This window comes from Salvia miltiorrhiza, chromosome 8 (genome assembly GCF_028751815.1).
Source record: "Salvia miltiorrhiza cultivar Shanhuang (shh) chromosome 8, IMPLAD_Smil_shh, whole genome shotgun sequence".
Classification (NCBI taxonomy): Eukaryota; Viridiplantae; Streptophyta; class Magnoliopsida; order Lamiales; family Lamiaceae; genus Salvia; species Salvia miltiorrhiza.
Genome location: NC_080394.1, coordinates 5,692,726 through 5,712,039, shown reverse-complemented (window position 1 = coordinate 5,712,039; position 19,314 = coordinate 5,692,726). Strand labels below are relative to the sequence as shown.

The 19,314-nt window shown below is 36.2% G+C and overlaps 3 protein-coding genes across 4 annotated transcripts; 1 reads left to right on the top strand and 2 right to left on the bottom strand.

The window, feature by feature from the left end:
* Positions 1-721: 721 nt before the first annotated feature.
* Positions 722-4,892, bottom strand: LOC131000356 (putative late blight resistance protein homolog R1A-10). The gene is made up of 2 exons (XM_057926227.1): positions 1,386-4,892; positions 722-1,307 (listed from the first exon to the last, which is right to left on the bottom strand). Exons 1-2 carry the CDS (start codon positions 4,751-4,753, stop codon positions 1,130-1,132), a joined length of 3,546 nt encoding a protein of 1,181 aa, XP_057782210.1. The 5' UTR covers positions 4,754-4,892; the 3' UTR covers positions 722-1,129.
* An 816-nt stretch (positions 4,893-5,708) lies between these two features.
* On the top strand, positions 5,709-13,807 carry LOC131000354 (DNA mismatch repair protein MSH6). Of its 2 annotated transcripts, XR_009093714.1 has the most exons (22): positions 5,709-6,779; positions 7,049-7,142; positions 7,311-7,413; positions 7,497-7,550; positions 7,662-7,736; positions 7,924-7,992; positions 8,080-8,163; positions 8,276-8,470; positions 8,738-9,288; positions 9,382-9,511; positions 9,714-9,805; positions 9,905-10,083; positions 10,151-10,353; positions 10,429-10,530; positions 11,120-11,282; positions 11,681-11,967; positions 12,053-12,190; positions 12,556-12,635; positions 12,759-12,858; positions 12,992-13,121; positions 13,193-13,540; positions 13,711-13,807. XR_009093714.1 is itself a non-coding variant. In XM_057926224.1 (21 exons), the coding sequence occupies exons 1-21, from the start codon at positions 5,945-5,947 to the stop codon at positions 13,450-13,452; spliced, it is 3,924 nt and encodes a 1,307-aa protein (XP_057782207.1). In that variant the 5' UTR covers positions 5,709-5,944; the 3' UTR covers positions 13,453-13,695. The 2 variants fall into 2 exon arrangements, 1 of the variants encoding a protein (XP_057782207.1); XM_057926224.1 differs by lacking the exon at positions 13,711-13,807 and having other exon boundaries at positions 13,193-13,695.
* LOC131000355 (uncharacterized) lies at positions 13,787-16,466 on the bottom strand. Its single transcript, XM_057926226.1, has 7 exons — positions 16,143-16,466; positions 15,932-16,003; positions 15,111-15,178; positions 14,475-14,586; positions 14,318-14,395; positions 14,151-14,246; positions 13,787-14,067 (listed from the first exon to the last, which is right to left on the bottom strand). The coding sequence occupies exons 1-7, from the start codon at positions 16,287-16,289 to the stop codon at positions 13,966-13,968; spliced, it is 675 nt and encodes a 224-aa protein (XP_057782209.1). The 5' UTR covers positions 16,290-16,466; the 3' UTR covers positions 13,787-13,965.
* Positions 16,467-19,314: the final 2,848 nt, after the last annotated feature.

Below are 19,314 nucleotides of genomic sequence, written 5' to 3'. Positions count from 1 at the left end.
TATAAGTATGGATTTGGATCTTAATTCGCTCGTTGTGAGATGGTCTCACATAATTTTTTGTGCTATACAATAATCGTTGTTTCTATGTTTACATTTCGTAAATTGTAGTTTGGTCTTGGAAATAAGCTCGATGTCAAAAACATTAATTACTAAGTATTATTTTGATCATGCAATCAAATACATGCAGCCACAAAAGTGACTTGAATTCAATTTATGTATTTAATCGTGAATTACCCTAACACAAGACATTTACTTTTTACGATTAAATATTTTTCTCTTTATTATTAAGATATTTTCAAAAGTACATAAATAGTCAAATTAACTCAAATAATAAATGTTAATAAAAGATATTAGAATATTTTAAATTTGTAATTCTTCTTATTAAATTATTTTCATTATTAAAGCTAACTAGTAGTTTATAGTATTCAAATTCAGTACTCTGTGAAAGATATTCTATTATTCAAGTATATAATATATACATATATATGGTAATAGTTGATAGTAGTATATAATATATGCTAATAGTTGAACAATTTGTGTGAAATAATAATTTTTTTCTGGGGACTTTTTCTACCATTCAGTTATGAAATTGGCATTTATCAACTCAGTTTTTGTGAAGCTTACATTCTGTTCAATTAGTGCATTCCGATGCAGCATATATTTATTGTTCGGCTTTAGAAAACTACAAAGAATGAACTCTTAACAAGTTGAAGGACGAGGATGGCCAAAGTCTCAAGCAATTACATCAATCAATCTGCAGCAATGCATCATCTATATAAAGTAAGTGGTTCTACTTTTAACTCAAACACTGTATACTTGGGAATGATTAATTCCATTAGAAATAGTGATTCCAAATTTCAACCAATCATAAGATTACGAACATAAGAATCATGATTCGATTCCCATCTCATGATCGAGATTTACTACTCCCTCCGTCCCATGAAACATGATACACTTCTTTTCGGTACGAGAATTAAGAAATTGATATTTTGTGTGTTAAGTGTGGTAGGTGAAAAAGTGAAAATGTGAATAAAGGGTAAATTTTTTGTCATTTTTAAAAAAGTGTCATACTTCGTGAGACAGACCAAAAAAGAAACTGTGTCATGCTTCGTGAGACGGAGGGAGTACATTAATAGCCAATTTCCACCTCTCTTGATAAGTAATACCCCCCAATTATAATGATTCCCACTCCCAACACTAGGATCAAGATTTCATATCCACCGCTTTGGATGGCATCTCTAACAACTTCAAACACTCCTGCTCCCACTCCTTCTGCCTCCATATTCACTTCATCCACCTCTCTCCTCCTGAACAAAACCATGAATATTTTTAGCATTGAGGAATTTCAGATACTACAAACTAACAAGACGCAAATGCCATGTTACCGTTGTTCAATTTCAAATTTGAGGGCCTCATTCCCCATGCTTTCTTGTTCTTCTTGAATTTCATTTGCAGAATCCACAACAGAGGAACGACAATGATCCAACTGGATCTTCTCGAGTGTAGAAATATCACCGATGCTAGAAGGGATCTCCTCTAGCATGACGCATGACCTTATAACCAGGTGTTGAAGTCGAGGGAAGTGGGAGTCATCAGTTTCCCACCTCGTAAAACTCAGCTCTTCCAGAAGCAGAAACACGAGTTTAGGGAACTCCTCTTCTACAGTCTCCCACGACGAGCCACAGAATGCTTCCCGTCTCAGTTTGAGTGCTTCAAGATCCGGCAGTGCACCAATGGCTCTCATGCTTGCCCATGGAATTCTACACCCACTTAGACTCAATTTTTTCAGCTTTCGAGGGAACGCAAGCGTTGGCGGATCAGCAGAAATGCCCAGCTCTAGATCATCATACTTGATAATGATCTTCAAAGCCTCAAGTTGGTGCAGATCAACAAGGGAATCAAGCTGGTATGTTGACCAATCTACAGAAGAGGGGACGTCCATCGAAATTCCCAACTTCTTCAAATTGGGAATTCTTTCGACGATGCCTTTGCTCCATTTGAAGTTTCTAATCCCCACAAGCGTTTGCAAATATCCAAGGGAGGAAGAACGCGGGAACAGTTGGTAACCGAGAGAATCGGACAAGTAGCAACCTGGCTTCACATAGATATGCCTTAGATGCAGCATCATCCATATCACCCTAGGAAGTAAGGGGTACTTGCGAAATGAAGAATGATGGACAATTGTCTCAAGATACTCAAGTTTTGCGATGGACGGAGGGAGCGAACCATCATAGTGGAGAGCAAGATATCTTAGACGAACAAGTTTAGTGATTTGATGAGGAAACTCACCAAACTGAACTTCAAGTACATCTAGTACTCGAAGATACACATAACCCAAGTAGAAAGCCGAAGGGTTTTCAATAGACTTACTAGCAATACAGAGGATCGAACGAAGATAGTCATGTTTGGCATCAACTTGTAGAGCATCAGGATGAATGCTTAGTCTACGTGGAGCTTCATCACCCCATTCTCGGGTTACATATCCTTCCGAATCCACAACATGAAGAAACTTTTCCTTGCTAGCATTTTGGACACAAACATCCCTTAATAGATCATGGATGCTGCATGTTTTCATCTTGCCATTACAACTCCTCTTAGATACCGAGATCAAGTTCTTGTCGATGAGATCTTTAAGATAGCCCTCACCCACTTCTTCCAATGTTTTAGATGCATATGGTGCCAAAAATCCCTCTGCAACCCACAAGTTGATAAGTCTTGAGACAGGGATTTCACAATCTCTCGGGAGAACCGCCATATATAAGAAGCAGGGTCTCAAATGGTGAGGTAAGTGGTTGTAGCTCAAACCTAGTATCTCCAAACACGGCTCCTCTTTGATATCTTTCAATTGTGATTTTTTTAATTTTTCTGCTACGTCTCTCCAGATTTCGATTTGAATGTCCTTATAGAGGAGACCTCCAATTACAACAATGGCAAGAGGAAGCCCTCTACAGCTCGTAGCAATCTCTCTTCCAATGGATTCCAACTCTAATGGACAATCTTCTTCTCCAAAAGCCTTTTGACCAAGTAGATTCCAACTTTCATCTTCATTGAGGCATTGCATATGATGAAGAGGACTACCAGAGTCGAGACAACTGGCCACACTTGGCAGACGAGAAGTTATGAGGATACGACTTCCATTATCATTCTCTGGGAAAAATCTACTCAAGAAATCCCAAATCTCTATGTCCCACACATCATCCATTACTATGAGATACCTCCTGTGCATGAGATATTGATAAAGATACAGAGCTAATTTGTCATCATCGTCTTGGCACTTTTTATCTTCTTCTGTGAGGATCCGTGCTGAATGTAGAAGGCATAGCAGGACATGGCGCAACGAGTACTCCTGAGAAACCGTCACCCAAGCACAGACATCAAAGTGAGTATAGATATCCGGATCTTTGAAAACTTGCCTAGCAAGAGTAGTTTTACCTATGCCTCCCATCCCATGAATGAAGGCAAGTTCGCGTTTGGAGGAATCACGAAGCAAACGCTCCTTCATCTTCAACAAGTCACCATCAAGTCCCACTACAACATCTTTTCTAGCACCTCCTAAATTCTGTCCAGATGAAGAAGCAGCAGCAGCAGGAGGAGCAAGCAAGTCACTTGTCTTTCCATAGGCATCCTTGATCTCGATCACATCTCTCACAATGATACTGAAATCATCTATTACACGAGGCAACTCTTGATTCTCTGATGCCTTAGAGTTTCTTTGGGCTGCTAAAACCACGTGTGCAACCACAATGCTGCTTAAGTAGGATGCAAGTGTAATGCTCAACTGCTTCATAATTCCAAAAGGTGTCATCTCTTTTGGGAATTCCAGTGTAATGCTCACTTTCCATGGAATTCCAGAAGGTGTCATCTCTGATGTGGATGTTCGTAGATAATACTTGCAGATTCTGATAAACACGACGGACAAGGCATGTGGAAGAAGAACCGACGAGTCACTCCTCATCAATGCAGAGAAGCGTCTCCACTCGAATTCGAGACTAAACTTTCGAGGAAGTTGGAACTCAATAAGAGCTCTTTTCGCCTTAGAAACTGCGTGTCTGATGGTTGCATCGAGATTTAAGGTCGACATGTAAGCAGTAGAAGGATTTCCCAGAAAATCCAACAAGAAAATGACCTTTTCCTGAAGGGGTCTGAGTTGCTCTTTGTCACCGGAATCAAGGATGTAATCCACAATTCGCCGGAGAGAGACAAGTGCCTCATGAGACGACATCTCGCGAGCTTCACTGATCCGATTCGCCTCCATCACGATGATCTCAAAATCATACAACACGCGATTCAGCTCTGGAGAATCATCAAGTGGCGGGAAAACATATATTTCTCGAATGCATAGATATAAAAACAGGGCATTCATCAAGCAATACATAATTTCGAGGATGAACTCGGTGCGAGCAGGTACGGCCTCTAATTTAACGTAGCTTAAGAGAAGAAAACCTGAAACGATGACGAAGATGATGTAAAGGCAGTAGAAAAACGTGATTCTCATATGACTGTAGGACATTCTGCTTTCGGAATCGAGAATTCCGAATTCGATAAGATCTTCTGCTTTGTAAGCTGCATCCCTCATCTTCGTCTCCAGAGCTGATGTTTGGGCACGAGAGGAGGCATCGAGAAATTTCAGCAGAAAAGCGGCGTTGATAATAAGGATTTGGAGTTGATTTGTGCTGTGAGTGATCCACGGTTGGAAGTAAACGATGGTTACCAGAATTTGGTGGAGAGAAATCAGCGCAGCGTAAGCCGACATTTCTTCTTGAAGAGCTGCTTAAAATCAAAATGGATCCAACCAAATCAAAAGGGAAGAGAGAGATGGAGCTGTGTAGCCAAAGTCTGCCAAAGATTGATTGAATGTGAGAGAGTGGTATACAACGGCCGACGCGACGACTTTCTCTTTATAAAAATAATTACATAAATTAAAGTCCATGTATCAAGCTATTGTCAACTAGCATTTGCCTACCGTGTCATTTTATTATATTCGAAAATAATACAAAAAATTAGAATGTACAAATACATAAATTTAAAATTATGAATGGTAGAAAATATTGTGAATGCAATTTTAAAAAATTATATTGAAACGTATACATACACGTAGTGGTATTTGAGAAAGCATAAATTTGATCAGTTCAACACTAAATTGAAAAATTCAATGGCAATCTAAAATTTTACTCCACATAAAACAACAAATGAAGTAATACAAATATTGACATGCCTATAGACAGATAAAAAATTAATACCAACATGCATGTTGAATATGAAGAAATTTGACACAACAAATACTATCACAATCTATGCTATATAGATATAGCTATTAATAAGGCTTATAAATCACTATATCCATCTAATAAAAATAATAAATTAATACATTTTTTAAAATAATAAATTATTAATTAAAATAACATTAATTACACATACAACGTATGTTCTTTCTGCTAGTGCAATAAAAAAATAAAAAACGGTGTTCCACAATCCAGATAAAAGTGTCAATCGCTCAACTTCAGTTACCATCTTAAAAGTTAATAAAACCTACTGCAACATTAGTCATGGACAATTATTTGATGCAACTAATTACTATCAGTTGGATTTGATTGAGCTCAACTTAAATCCGTGCATGTTACATTAGGCCAACATTGAAGAATTACCAATTTATTACTCCACATTTACATCTCCTTTTTATATTATATAGATATAGATTCTTAAAATTAAAGTAAAACTCCGAACGTTGAAGTGCACGCGCCGCATGGCTTCCTCCCCTACTTCCCGCCAATACTCGCCTAACTGACGCGCCTCGCCATTTTCCCGCCATCTCTCCCTCTCCGCTCTTCCGTATCCGTATCTCCACTTTCCCGCTTTTAAATCTCTCTCTCTCTCTCTCTCCCTCTCTATATGCATATAGCCGTCGCACACTGACACAAGTTTTGCATAATAAACTCGTAATCGGATGGCGCCGTCGAAGAAGGCCAGCAACGGGCGGTCGCCGTTAGTCAATCAACAGCGACAGATCACGGCATTCTTCGGCAAGAACACGTCGGGATCATCTCCGGCTCCTTCAGAATCGCCGTCGCCGGCTGTTTCGAAGCTTAACCCTAAACCTAACGCGGGCCCGAGTTTAAGCCCGAGCCCGATCACTCCTTCACCCCTTCAGTCCAAGCGTAAGAAACCCCTCCTAGTCATAAGCCCCAATTTGGGCGCCTCTTCAGCTGAGAAACCTATCTCGGAGAAGAAATCGTACGGGTCGGAGGTTGTTGACAGAAGGGTCAGGGTTTATTGGCCGCTGGATAAGTCGTGGTACGAAGGTGTCGTGAAGTCGTTTGATGAGGTATCCGGAAAGCATTTGGTTCAGTATGACGATGCTGAAGAGGAAAAGTTGAATCTTTCAGGGGAAAAGGTTGAGTGGATTGAGGAGCCGGTGAAAAAGAAGCTTCGGAGGTTAAGAAGGCTTTCGGTAGTGGAAGATGACGACGATGAGGTTGATGAGGGCAATCTCAAAGAACTAGAAGATGATTCAGATGATGAGGACTGGGAGGGAAAGGAAGGGAATGGGGTATTAGAAGATGAGGACTGTTTGGAGGATTTGGAGGTGGAGGAAGAGGAAAGTGGAAGCGCTGGTATTAGGAAGAATACGAGCTCGAGGAAACGAAAAGGGGGTGTAGGAGAAGCCGTTGCTAGTAAAAAAGGCAAGAATGGTGGGGAGCTGAAGAGTAGTGTTTCCAAGATTTCTCCTTCAGGCAAGGCTGAGAAGCTGACCGAACCTATTAGCGGAACTAGTGCTTATAGTAAGTGATGAGTCCCCCTAAATGAAAATAAAATTATGAGGTGTGTATTTGTAGAAGAGTAACTTGATTTGATAGGTGAAGGTTATTCTTTTGTGCCCTTTTTGTTTTACTTCTTCATGAGTTCATGCTACTATTATGTTTTTTTATTTGATAATCAGTATCAGTGTAGTAATACTGCAATATATGTAAACATTAGCTAATGTCAGTGATGTATAATAGAATACTATATTTGTATGATCAGCAGTAAACTCTAGATTATGTCATTGCAGGTGTAAAGGCATCCCTTCTGGATGGCCCTTCAATGGTAGACACGACGGAAAGATTTGCCAAACGTGAATCAGAGAAATTGCACTTCCTTGAGTTGTAAGTTGTTAGATAGATTTGACCTTCTTCTTCAAGGAGTATTTAAGTCGGTTTATGGAAGAGTCTTTAATTAATGCTGTTAACATTAGGTGTTCTCATGTTTGCCTGAGACATTTGCATTTGTTAGGTCTACTCTGAACAAATTTAAATTGATTCTCTCTTTTGTAGAGATCGTAGAGATGCCAACCGAAGGCGCCCTGGGGATGAGAAGTATGATCCTAGAACCTTATACTTGCCTCCAAACTTTGTGAAGAATTTAACGGGTGGCCAGGTAATTACTTTCTTCAGATAACTGTTTTTAGCCCTGTTCAGGGATATCTTTGAATAGTTGCTGATGTGTTTTGTTAATTGTAGCGGCAATGGTGGGAGTTTAAGTCGAAGCATATGGACAAAGTTCTCTTTTTCAAGGTATCAGCCAAACTCGTATTAGATAGCTAAAATTTCTAGTCTGTGCTATCAGCTTAGTTACCCATTGCTTTTCCGAGATTTGTAATGATTGTCTTTCTATTGTTGAACCAGATGGGCAAGTTTTATGAACTTTTTGAAATGGATGCACATGTTGGAGCCAAAGAACTTGGCTTGCAGTATATGAAGGTACATGACTTAGTTGGTTGTTTATTTATGTTGGCATGCTAGTATTATTAGAGAGGAGGAGAGAATCTGATCATACAATTGTACTTCTGAGACTTGTAGTATCTTTATGACACATATAGATGTGCTCTTTTGATTATTTTAGCCCTTAAATTTGAAGCTGTTAAGTGATAGTTGCTTGTGCTGCTAGGGAGACCAACCTCACTGTGGATTCCCAGAGAAGAACTTCTCAATCAATGTAGAGAAGCTGGCAAGAAAGGTTGTCTTGCATTGTAAAAGGTTCTGGTTTTAGTATACGCTAGCTCAATTTTTAGTTAGTTTAACTTTCATTTTTAAACTTTAATAGGGTTATCGAGTTCTCGTTGTGGAGCAAACAGAGACACCTGAACAGCTTGGTCTTCGTCGAAAAGAAAATGGCTCCAAGGATAAGGTCATTGAGTGAACTGTTCTTTCAATTTTACTAAATAAAATCAGTTCAGGAACTCATAGGAAAACTTCTTTATTGTATCATGATGTTTGGCAACTACTGCTGATCATTCCAGGTTGTCAAACGCGAGATATGTGCTGTTGTGACAAAAGGAACTTTAACAGAGGGAGAAAGTTTTTCAACAAACCCTGATGCTTCATATATAATTGCTGTGACGGAAAGCTGCCAAATTTCAGCAAATGAACAAGGTGTCCACATATTTGGTATCTGTGCGGTTGATGTTGCTACAAGCAAGATTATCCTTGGGCAGGTGGGATTGAAAAACTTAATTATATTGTTGCTAAGCATATAAAGAGCTTGATGTCTTGAATATGTTTGTGTTCTATCCTGAATAAAATTTTTGTGGTTTGCTCCTGTTGAGACATGTTGGTACCTCTTGATTTGTGAATTCCATGAAGTAGATAGTATATATTGTGTATTTTCTGCATGTGCTTGTAATGGCAGACTTCATCCTGTGCTTTCTTTTCTCATGTCGATGTATTTTCTCTCTGGGATTAAGTATGGTTCCTCTGACCAGTTCAGGGACGATGCTGATTGCAGCTCGCTTTGCTGTTTATTATCTGAATTAAGGCCAGTGGAAATTATAAAACCGGCTAAGTTGCTGTGTACTGAGACTGAAAAGGCTCTATTTAGGCATACAAGAAATCCCCTGGTCAACGAGCTGGTTCCTTTCTCTGAATTTTGGGATGCTGATAAAACTATTTCTGAAGTTACAAGCATTTATCAGCGCCTTGATGATCATTCTCATAGTCCATCAGAAAATGATAGTACTTTTCAGCCCAGTGATTCTTCAGTGACAAATGATGGTAGAAACTGCCTACCAGAAGTGCTATCAAACCTCATAAGTGAGGGTGAAAATGGAAGCCAAGCACTATCAGCACTTGGTGCAACTCTTTTCTATTTAAGGCAGGCTTTCCTTGATGAATCTCTCCTCAGATTTGCTAAATTTGATTTGCTCCCATGCTCTGGTCTTGGTGAAATTGCCCAAAAACCATACATGGTTCTTGACGCTGCTGCCTTGGAAAATCTTGAGATATTTGAAAATAGCAGAAATGGAGAATCTTCTGGGTAACTTGAACTCTTTCTTCTCATATTTGTTTCAAAATGCTTCTTCAATGTTATCTTATTCATCCTCTTCCCCGCCATTTTTGTCTTTTGCAGGACATTATATGCTCAATTAAACCATTGTGCCACAGCATTTGGTAAACGACTGCTTAGGACATGGCTTGCCAGACCTTTGTATCATCTTGAGTCAATTAAGGAGCGGCAGGATGCTATAGCCGAACTGAGGGTATATTTGACTATGATAACCTCTCTTTTCATAAGTTTTGTTGTCTGTAGGCCTTAGTCTTTTCGTCTGATGTGTTTGTATCTAATCAATGTGAGAGACATGAACTCATTTAACTTAAAATTCTTATTGCTCATTGTGGTAATTTGACTTCTGCTATGAAAAATGCCTTTCTTTTTAAATATTATTGTGTTTTGTATCGTAGGGAGTTAATCAACCTAACGTGCTTGGCTTCAGAAAAGAGTTATCAAAGCTACCTGACATGGAACGCTTGCTTGCACGCATCTTTGCTGGCAGGTGAAGTTACAGTGCTTTTCAGTCTCAATACTTTTCATTAATGTTTCTTTAACTATTTCCTTTCAACTGATTCTATTCTTGGTTTCTGGGTAAATACAGTGAAGCTAGTGGCAGGAATGCAAATAAAGTTGTTCTCTATGAGGATGCGGCAAAAAAGAAGCTCCAAGAGTTCATTTCAGTTCTGCGTGGATGTGAATTGATGACCAATGCATGCTCTGCACTTGGCGCTATTTTAGAGAATGTGGAGTCTAGACTACTTCGTCATCTATTAATTCCTGGTATAGCCGAAACACCTTTCACTGTAACTCTCCTTGGTTATTAAATCCTTATATTGGATGTTTCCAGGTTCAGGGATTCCTGATGTCAATTCAATTTTGAGGCATTTCAAGGATGCCTTTGATTGGGAGGAAGCATATCAATCAGGGCGCATCATACCTCGAGAAGGGGCTGATGTTTCTTATGATGCTGCGTGCCAAGTAGTGAAAGACATTAAATCCAGTCTCGGAAAACATCTAAAGGAGCAGCGGAAATTACTTGGAGATCCATCTGTAAGCATTCTAAAATTGCCTGGTTTATGATGATTGAACTTTTTGCATAATTTTATTTCATTTTGGTTGGTGCAGATTTCTTATGTAACAATTGGAAAAGATACATACCTGTTGGAAGTGCCTGAGAGTTTATCACAGGAAATTCCGAAGGAATTTGAACTACGATCATCGAAGAAGGTAAAACCACAATGTCTGGCTGTACATTTTTTCTTTGTAGTTCTTCACTTCAAATGCTGTGCTCCCAATGGGACTTGGAGAAACATCTCAGATCTATTTAAGTAGGTATATTGCTTGTCCCATAAACATGGTTTTATGTGGGAAAATTTCTTAGCTCTATATGAGCTTCAGTACTGGCCAATATTTTGTTCATAGTTAGTTAAATGTAACGTTGCTCCTTATCCCATTAATGATTTTGTAATTTTTTGAACAACTTTCATATTGTTATCTAATCTTCGTTGTGCAGGCAGCAAATCTGTTACTGCTTTCTGTAGCAGACTAGTAGGTAACAATTTTGATAGCAAAAAATGATTTATTTTATTTTATTTGAACCTGAAGACATTTTATTCATTTTGTAAATAAAATCGACCAATAATTTAAGCTTGCTTCCTGTGAAATAAAATTTGAAGGGCTTGTACTTCTTCCACAAAAGTTCCAGTAGTTGGGGAATCTGGAATGTATTTGACCGTGTTGAGAATTTACTTGCCCTTTCTTGCTTGCGCGGATCTCAATTTTCTTTCTTTACTATTCTGAATGATTAATTTCACAGGGTTTTGCCCGATACTGGTCCCCAGTGATTAAAGATTTGATAGGAGAGCTTTCACGAGCTGAATCTGAGAAGGAGTCAAAATTGAAGAGCATTCTTCAGAGGTTAATAGAACGATTTTGTGAGAATCATATTAAATGGAGGCAATACATCTCTGCTGTTGCAGGTATCAGTGTTGTTCTGAATATGAAGTTGGATTTTCTCAGTTTTTGTGTGAACTATGATCTGTCAAGATCTTTCTTTTCCATGTAAAAATTAAGAGGAAAAGAGATAGTTGTGAGCCTGCCACTTGCCTTTGTTTCACGTTGTGTCTTCATATCTCACGAAAAAAAAAGCCGAATCTGACTTTATTTTAAAAAAGAAGGGACAAAACTGTTCCTGCAAAATGTATGTCCATTTAACATTTTGTTGATAGTATTTTGATCTAGAAAGCTTCATTTAAAATCACTTCTCCTGTTATATTCCTTTATATGCAAATCCATTGATGTAGTTGCAGTTGTAGTTGTTCAAGAGATTTTGTATCTGAATATATTTCATGTTTTAGAGTTGGATGCTATTTTGCAGAGCTGGATGTCTTAATCAGCTTATCAATTGCAAATGATTATTACGAAGGGAGAAGTTGTCGCCCAGTTATAGCTTCATTGAATCCTGATGAAGTGCCATTCCTCAGGGCTAAAAGCTTAGGGCACCCTGTTTTAAGGAGTGATGCCCTCGGAGAGGGCACCTTCGTCACCAATGATGTTACACTAGGTGGTTCTGGTCACTCCAGCTTTATACTCCTTACCGGTCCTAACATGGGTGGGAAGTCTACTCTTCTCCGCCAAGTTTGCTTGGCTGTGATTTTGGCCCAGGTTTGGTGTTGGATCTCTTTTCCCAAGTAATACTCGAAATCATTCTGTTTTCTATATCAACACCTTTACTTTTGATTCTCCACAGATGGGAGCTGATGTGCCTGCAGAAAGTTTTGCTTTGAATCCTTTTGACCGTATATTTGTTCGAATGGGTGCTAAAGATCATATTATGGCTGGTCAAAGCACATTTCTGACGGAGCTTCTGGAAACTGCAGCCATGCTGGTGAGTTGATCTTGTCGATACATTAGTGGGTGTTACCGGGTACCTAACCTGTCCAAACCTAATGGGTCGTGTTTGGGAGAAAAGAATTAATCGTCATTGGGGTTCCGGTAGGGTGCTTTTAGATGGATCAGGTATCAGGTTTGCAATAGGTATGGGGACTGATTTATAGTTAGTCTTCCGGTTCTTTCCTATTAAATCTCTAAAATTCATCATATGAGTTTGCTTCACCAAATGTCATATATTTTATGAAATGCAACTTATTCTGCCACAATCCATGTAAAAGCTCTCAAATTATTCTTATAAAAATAGGCTACCTTAGTTTGAAATCTTGCCATGTTATAACTTGTTGTCAATGATGAATATAGACTTCAGCAACGCGTAGCTCACTTGTGGCACTGGACGAGCTGGGACGAGGAACTTCAACATCAGATGGGCAAGCCATCGCGTATGTGCAACTTAATCTTTTTGCAGCAAATTACTATAAACAAGTTGTCTGCTTTAATTAGCTCGGTTTTAATGAACAAGAACATTTCATTCCTTAATCTCTTATTTTGGTCTCTTTTGGCAGTGCATCGGTGCTCGAACATTTTGTTCACACAGTGCAATGCCGGGGAATGTTTTCTACACATTATCATAGATTAGCTGTTGACTACCAGAGTGATCCTAAGGTATGTCTATCAATCATATCTTCTCTTTTCCAAACAAGTAATAATAATAGTAATTGAGACTTGAGCAGACAGATTTCTTCATAATTTTTTTTAAGCTTTTCATAAACCCTTCCTGCTCGAAACCTTCATGCAGGTCTCCCTCTGTCATATGGCTTGCCAAGTCACAAAAGGAGTCGGAGGTCTCGAGGAAGTAGTCTTCCTATACAAATTGACACCCGGTGCATGCCCTAAAAGCTACGGTGTTAATGTTGCTCGTTTAGCAGGTACGTAAAATGTTGAATAGCTTCTGGAAAACATCAAGGATCACTAACTTACTTCTTGCTATTATTTCCAGGACTTCCTGATACAGTTCTACGAAAAGCTGCAGCAATGTCTCAGGAGTTTGAACGAACTTATGGCAATAGATTAGGCGCCGCTCAAAAGTGGGAAGACAAAGCATCATTGATCATCGGAAACTTGATAAAGATCGCAGCTACTACAGACTACCACACTTTCGCTGAAAGCAAGAACGATGGCTTGTTAACCAGCCTGCAGTCCAAGGCGAGGATTACTTCTACAACAATAGTAGGAACTTTGCCTGTACAGTCTACCTAGAAGCCTTTACTTCTACCTAGCGAGGTGCAATTTTTACCGGCATAATTCGAGTTCAGGCGAAAGAATCCTACATCAGAGCATTTAACAGGTACTAGTGCCATTCCGATGATATCAATTACTTGCTCTGAGCTTGAATTTTGTAATTCAATATTTGTGGGTGAAATATTGAAGCCTTATTCAAATATTGTCCAAAAAATGCTACTCCATATTTTGTGAATTGTTAGTTTTGAGCTCCAGCTGCAATTTTGACTTGTGTAGGTTGGGTATGCTCATGTAAATGACTTGCAGATAATTGTTATCAGCGGTGAAAAAACTATGAAAAGGAATCATCACATTTCTGGCTCTCTTTCAATTTTATTTAGGAATTGCAGATAAAATATAAAAAAATTCCCCCCATTTTCATAATGTTTCTGTAAGGCTTTTCTCTATATCTTCATCTGTATATGTAGAAGAAAAATGAAAAAAAGAAAAAGAAAAAAGGAGAAGAATTCACAGAAGGTACAAAGAATAGGTTTAAACTAGTGTTTCAATACTACTATGCCGCCGCTCTTCATCTTCTTCATCATCATCTTCGTCATCATCATCATCGTCGGAGTTTGAATCAGTATGAGCATTCTGAAACACAGGTAAAACGTTGTTGATTGATTAGTTTGCTGCAGTAGATAAGTAGGTAGGATAATATTGTGTGGCAAAAATACCTGATAATGATGCCTAATGTTACTCTGTAGTGTTGCTAAAATCCGAATCAGTATGTACATGGGAACTAGTATACCACTAGCCTTGGCTATCAACACCTGCCATGTTTAATGCATAAATATTTATATTTATGCATCAATGTTTAATGGTAGAAAATGTGGCTACTTACAGTAACAAGTGAAAAGGGGTAATCCCCTGCTCCACTTACAACACCAAACAAGTGCCTTGTCAGAAGCAGCGCTGTGAACTGCAAATTTTACCCACTTAGAGAGAGAGAGAGAGAGATACAATAATTGAGAAAATATGAAATAAAATAAAGTACTCACAATTAGAGCCAATGTTCTGCAAAAAGAAGCACTTCTATCAGCTGCATCGTCACACTCAAAATGCTCTGTTTCAAGTTGTTGCTCATCATTTCTTGGCACTTCCAAACTCCCCCTATCATCCAATCATCAACTATATAAATCACTGAGTTTTAAATCATATTAATACTACGTATACAGTAATGTGAAATTGAATTTTTTTTTTTTCAAATATTAATTCCAGTGGCACCAATAAAACAATGACTAAATACGACCAACTATTCAACTATTATGAATGACAGAATAATTTATGTATTTCTATATACATAATACATGATGTATGATATAGATTGATGTGATAAAATTCAACATCTATATTAAAATGTGATGTAATGCTTATCTCTCTTTTTTTTTTTCCTTCTAAAAACCAACTTAGTGGATAAGACAAATAAACATAGTACGAATCTTGAATTATTGGCCTGAATTTGAGGATAAATAAAATATTAAGGAGATGTCTGCATAAATTCTTGATGGGCAATCCATAATGAAGCCGGTGGTGTATTTAAAAATAAGAAAAATCAAACTTTAATTTAATAATAATACTTATCTTAATTTCTAAAATATAATTGGAGAGAGAGAGAGAGAGAGAGAAGTGGATACCTTATTGTCACTGTTGCATCGATTAGCTGTATTTTCTTTGGTGGAGATGTGTAACCAGGTTCAAATTTCTGCAATTAAATTTTTAAAAAAGGAAAAAAAGAAAAGGCACTTCTTGTTATAATAATCATTGTAATAATAAATTAAAAACACCCTTTTCCATTAAAATATTATAATCACCCATCTCCGAATTGACGTCACAAAAATGAATAAAAAGGAGTGGGGCTATAAAATAGTGGAATTAAATTAATTTGGAAAGAGAATTAGATAAGAACATATGTTATTGTCCCAATCTTGCAATAGAAAATAAGAAAAGCATTCAACTTGGATAAAAAAGCAGCCTTATTTATACCCCAAGAAATTCAGTTGAGACAGTGACATTAACATTTTTCTTTGCCTTTTAAAGACAGTATACCTGGAAAACCATAAACACGCACTATACATTTAATATATACATATATGTAAAATATTAAAATAAAAGTAACGAAGAAAAACTTGAAATTTCTTCTTCTTCTTCTTCTTCATTTTTTATTTCTTTAAGTTTCTGAGAAAGGGACAATCTTGAAAAATCCAAACTTCGAAGCTCAGCCAAATTAGTGGGAATATGAGAAGCTTCTCAAACAGGAAAACGACTCAAACACGAATTCTAAACTACAAAACTCGAATTATCAGCAAAAAAAACATGAAGAATTTGAAAACCATTTAGGAAAAGAAATAAAGATGAAATCAGAGTAATAATATTCTGGGTTTATTTATGCGATGATCATTAAGCTCTCTCTCTCTCTCTCTCTCTCTCTCTCACACACACACACAGAGAAACAAACCTGTAAGCAAATTTCACAAGTTGTGTTGCCCTTTTCATCGCACCATCTCTGTACGCAATCTCTGTGCGCAAACTGGAAAACAACAATATTCAATGATCAAAAAAAGGCTCCTAAAAAATACGTATATATATATATATATATATATATATATATATATATATATATTTACACAGCTATACATACATATATATAGAGAGAGAGAGAGAGATACCTTTACAGTCCCAGAACAAGCGCAAGGAGCCTCGAGAGTTTTGTAGCTCTCAAATTCTTCATCATGGCAGATTCTGCAAATATTGGAAGGCGCAGAAGAAGACGATGATGATCTCAAATCATCTATCAATAACACGATTTCGCTCATCACTTTCTCCTTTTTCTCTGTTTTCCCCTCTAAATTTATTACCAAATTTCGTTTTTTCTGTTACTCGCTCGTCTCTTATGTAAGGAGCCTTTGAGACCCAAAATTACGATATTGCCCTTAATGTGATTTTAATTTTAAATTAAATTGATTTTACGACTTAATAAAATGTAGACGCGCTGCTCATTTGACCTTGTTTTCATGTGCCGACTTGCAATTTATGTCATTTTGACTTCATTTATTACTTGCAAATTTATCAAAATATTTTGTCAAAGCTCAATAATTTTGGACTGCCAATCCTTCCTTTTGGTCAATGTGATCTTAACTACACATAATTAGGCAGGTTATAGGCTCTTATTTTCTTTACTACTTTTAAATCTAATCTTATGCTGCATGCATGTCAATATTATTCGTATTGATTATTGGTCAATATCCACTTAAGAGTTACACTATAGGCAATTTGGTGCTTCATAATGCTATTTTTGGTCCCAACCCTATGGGAAATTTAGAACACGTTTGGCTAACCTTATTTTAAAGAGTTTATAAGTTTTTCGAGCTTGTAAAATGTTTTAAGAGCTTATAAAATGTACTCCCTTCGTTCCACGAATCTTGACACGTTTTTCTTTTTGGGCCGTCCTACGAATCTTGACACATTTTCAAATAAGGTAATAATTATTACATTATCTCCTCTACTTTATCACCTTTATTACATTCTCTCTCATACTTTATCACTTTTATACTTTATTAACTACACAACACTAATCTACAACTCCTTAATTCCCGTGCCGAAACCAAACGTGTCAAGATTCGTGGGACAGAGGGAGTAATTTTTTAAGAGTTTATAAATTATCAAAGTGTTTGGGTAATTAAACTTTTAAGCTAAAGAGAGAATTAGTAGTTAGTGAGAGAAAATAAAAAAATAAAATAAAATGATATATGATGAAAATAAAAAATTATTTTTGTAAAATGAGAATTGCTTATAAGATAATGAGAAAATAAGTTGGGGTAAATGAACTTATTTTTTTGTGAATTTATAAGCTCAACCAAATACCCTCTTAATTACATGATGAACTTAGTTGTTTGCATTTATAATAACAATTTCAAATTGCTTAGAGGAATCAATACAATATACTACTACTTTCTTCGTCCCAATTTCAATGAGTAACATTTTATTATTTAGACGTTCTATTTCAATAAGTTATTTTTAAATAGAAAATCAATTAATACATAATAAATATTTCACGTAACTCATTAACTACACCACATATTATTGTGGCCACAAATAATTACTATCTTTTTTTCACTTAAAAAATATTTTTCATTTTTTTTCTATTTTTTTTATAAATACATCCTTAAAAAATATGTCCTCCCTCTTATTTTATTATAATCTATTTATCTTATTAATATTCGTGTTGAGACTTTGTTACCTATTAAATTGGTAAATTGGTACGAAGGGGATATGATATAGAAAAGTAAAATGTTGCTATGATTAGTTTCTTATAAATCACACAACAACAAATTTGACTTTTCGATGCAATTTATGAATGTGCAGTAGTTATATTGTTAAAATAAGCTGCCGTGACTCGTGAGCCTGCTAATTTGATTTGTACTTCATGAGATACCCCATTGGAATTTAGGTTTAAATTTTTAACACAATACCAAAAATACCAAACAAAAAAGCAGAATAAGAAAATAATAAAACAAAACTAAAAGAAATACAAACCGTGAGGTGGCCAACGGATGTAACCAAAAGATATAAATTTGAATATCTTCAATTACTTTTTAAGCCAATTCGATAATTATGAATTTAAACCGCAGCAAGTGCCTACAAAATTTAAGGTTGTAGATTAAAAGTTAAAACTCTCGGTTCATCATTTTGGCATTTATTTTATTTTATTTGCCTATACGATTGAATATTTGGTTTAATGAAAGTACATAATAAATAAATATGCTAGTATAAAATAAAGCATGTGGCGGTGAACAATAATGTTTTCTTCTAGATGTAATTATTAGTAGTCAATCGTAGTTGTAGAACACCAATAAAAAGAACCTCAACACATTTTATTATTATTATTATTATTATTATTATTATTATTATTATTATTATTATTATTATTATTATTATTATTATTATTATTATTATTATTTAATTAGCTACTAGTAATAGAAACGATAAAAGAAAAATAAATTTGTTTAATTATTTAATACGAAAACTTCATGCAAATCTCAGCCCTAAATGCCCCCATTGCCCGGCCTCTTTTTTTGTTGATTTTTACAGTAAAGGGTTGAAAGCTATTAGAGTTAGGCCTAATTTCAAGGGTTAAAAGTTAAACCTTTTTTGACTTTAAGATTGGTCATTTGTTTAGCACAATCATATATATATATATATATATATATATATATATATATATATATATATATATATAGGGAGAGGTTCAAATAAGAACCACTAAATAAAATTAGAACGGAGAACCATTTTAAGCCATTCGATCATCAAGATCTACGGTGGATGCATCATCTTGGTGGATGAATGCAGATCCTGGGTTCGAATCCTGAAGGGAGCAAATTTTTTATTATTTTCGGATGCATTAAATTTAATAGCGAATGCATTAATTTATATAGCAGATGCATTGATTTTAATGGTTCTTATGTTCTCACGATAAGTGTGGTTCTCATTATAACCACACCCTATATATATATATATATATATGTAACTTTATAATTTTTTGGATTGTTGGCGTCTAAATACACTAATTTTGAGGTAGTCTGATGTTACACGTCCATTTTGAGAGAATAAAAAAATACATAAATTTTAATGATGTAGTAATTTTTTCATAAATTCAATTTTAAATCACATTAAAGTTGATGTGTATTCGTCGAATGTTTTAATAAACCACATCATAAGGACATTTCTAAACGAAGTCATTTTTTAAAACATCCGATGAGTATACATCGACATTCTAACTTATCACGTCAGCTTTAATTTAGACAAAAATTGAATTTGTAGTAAAATTTGCTACAACATTTA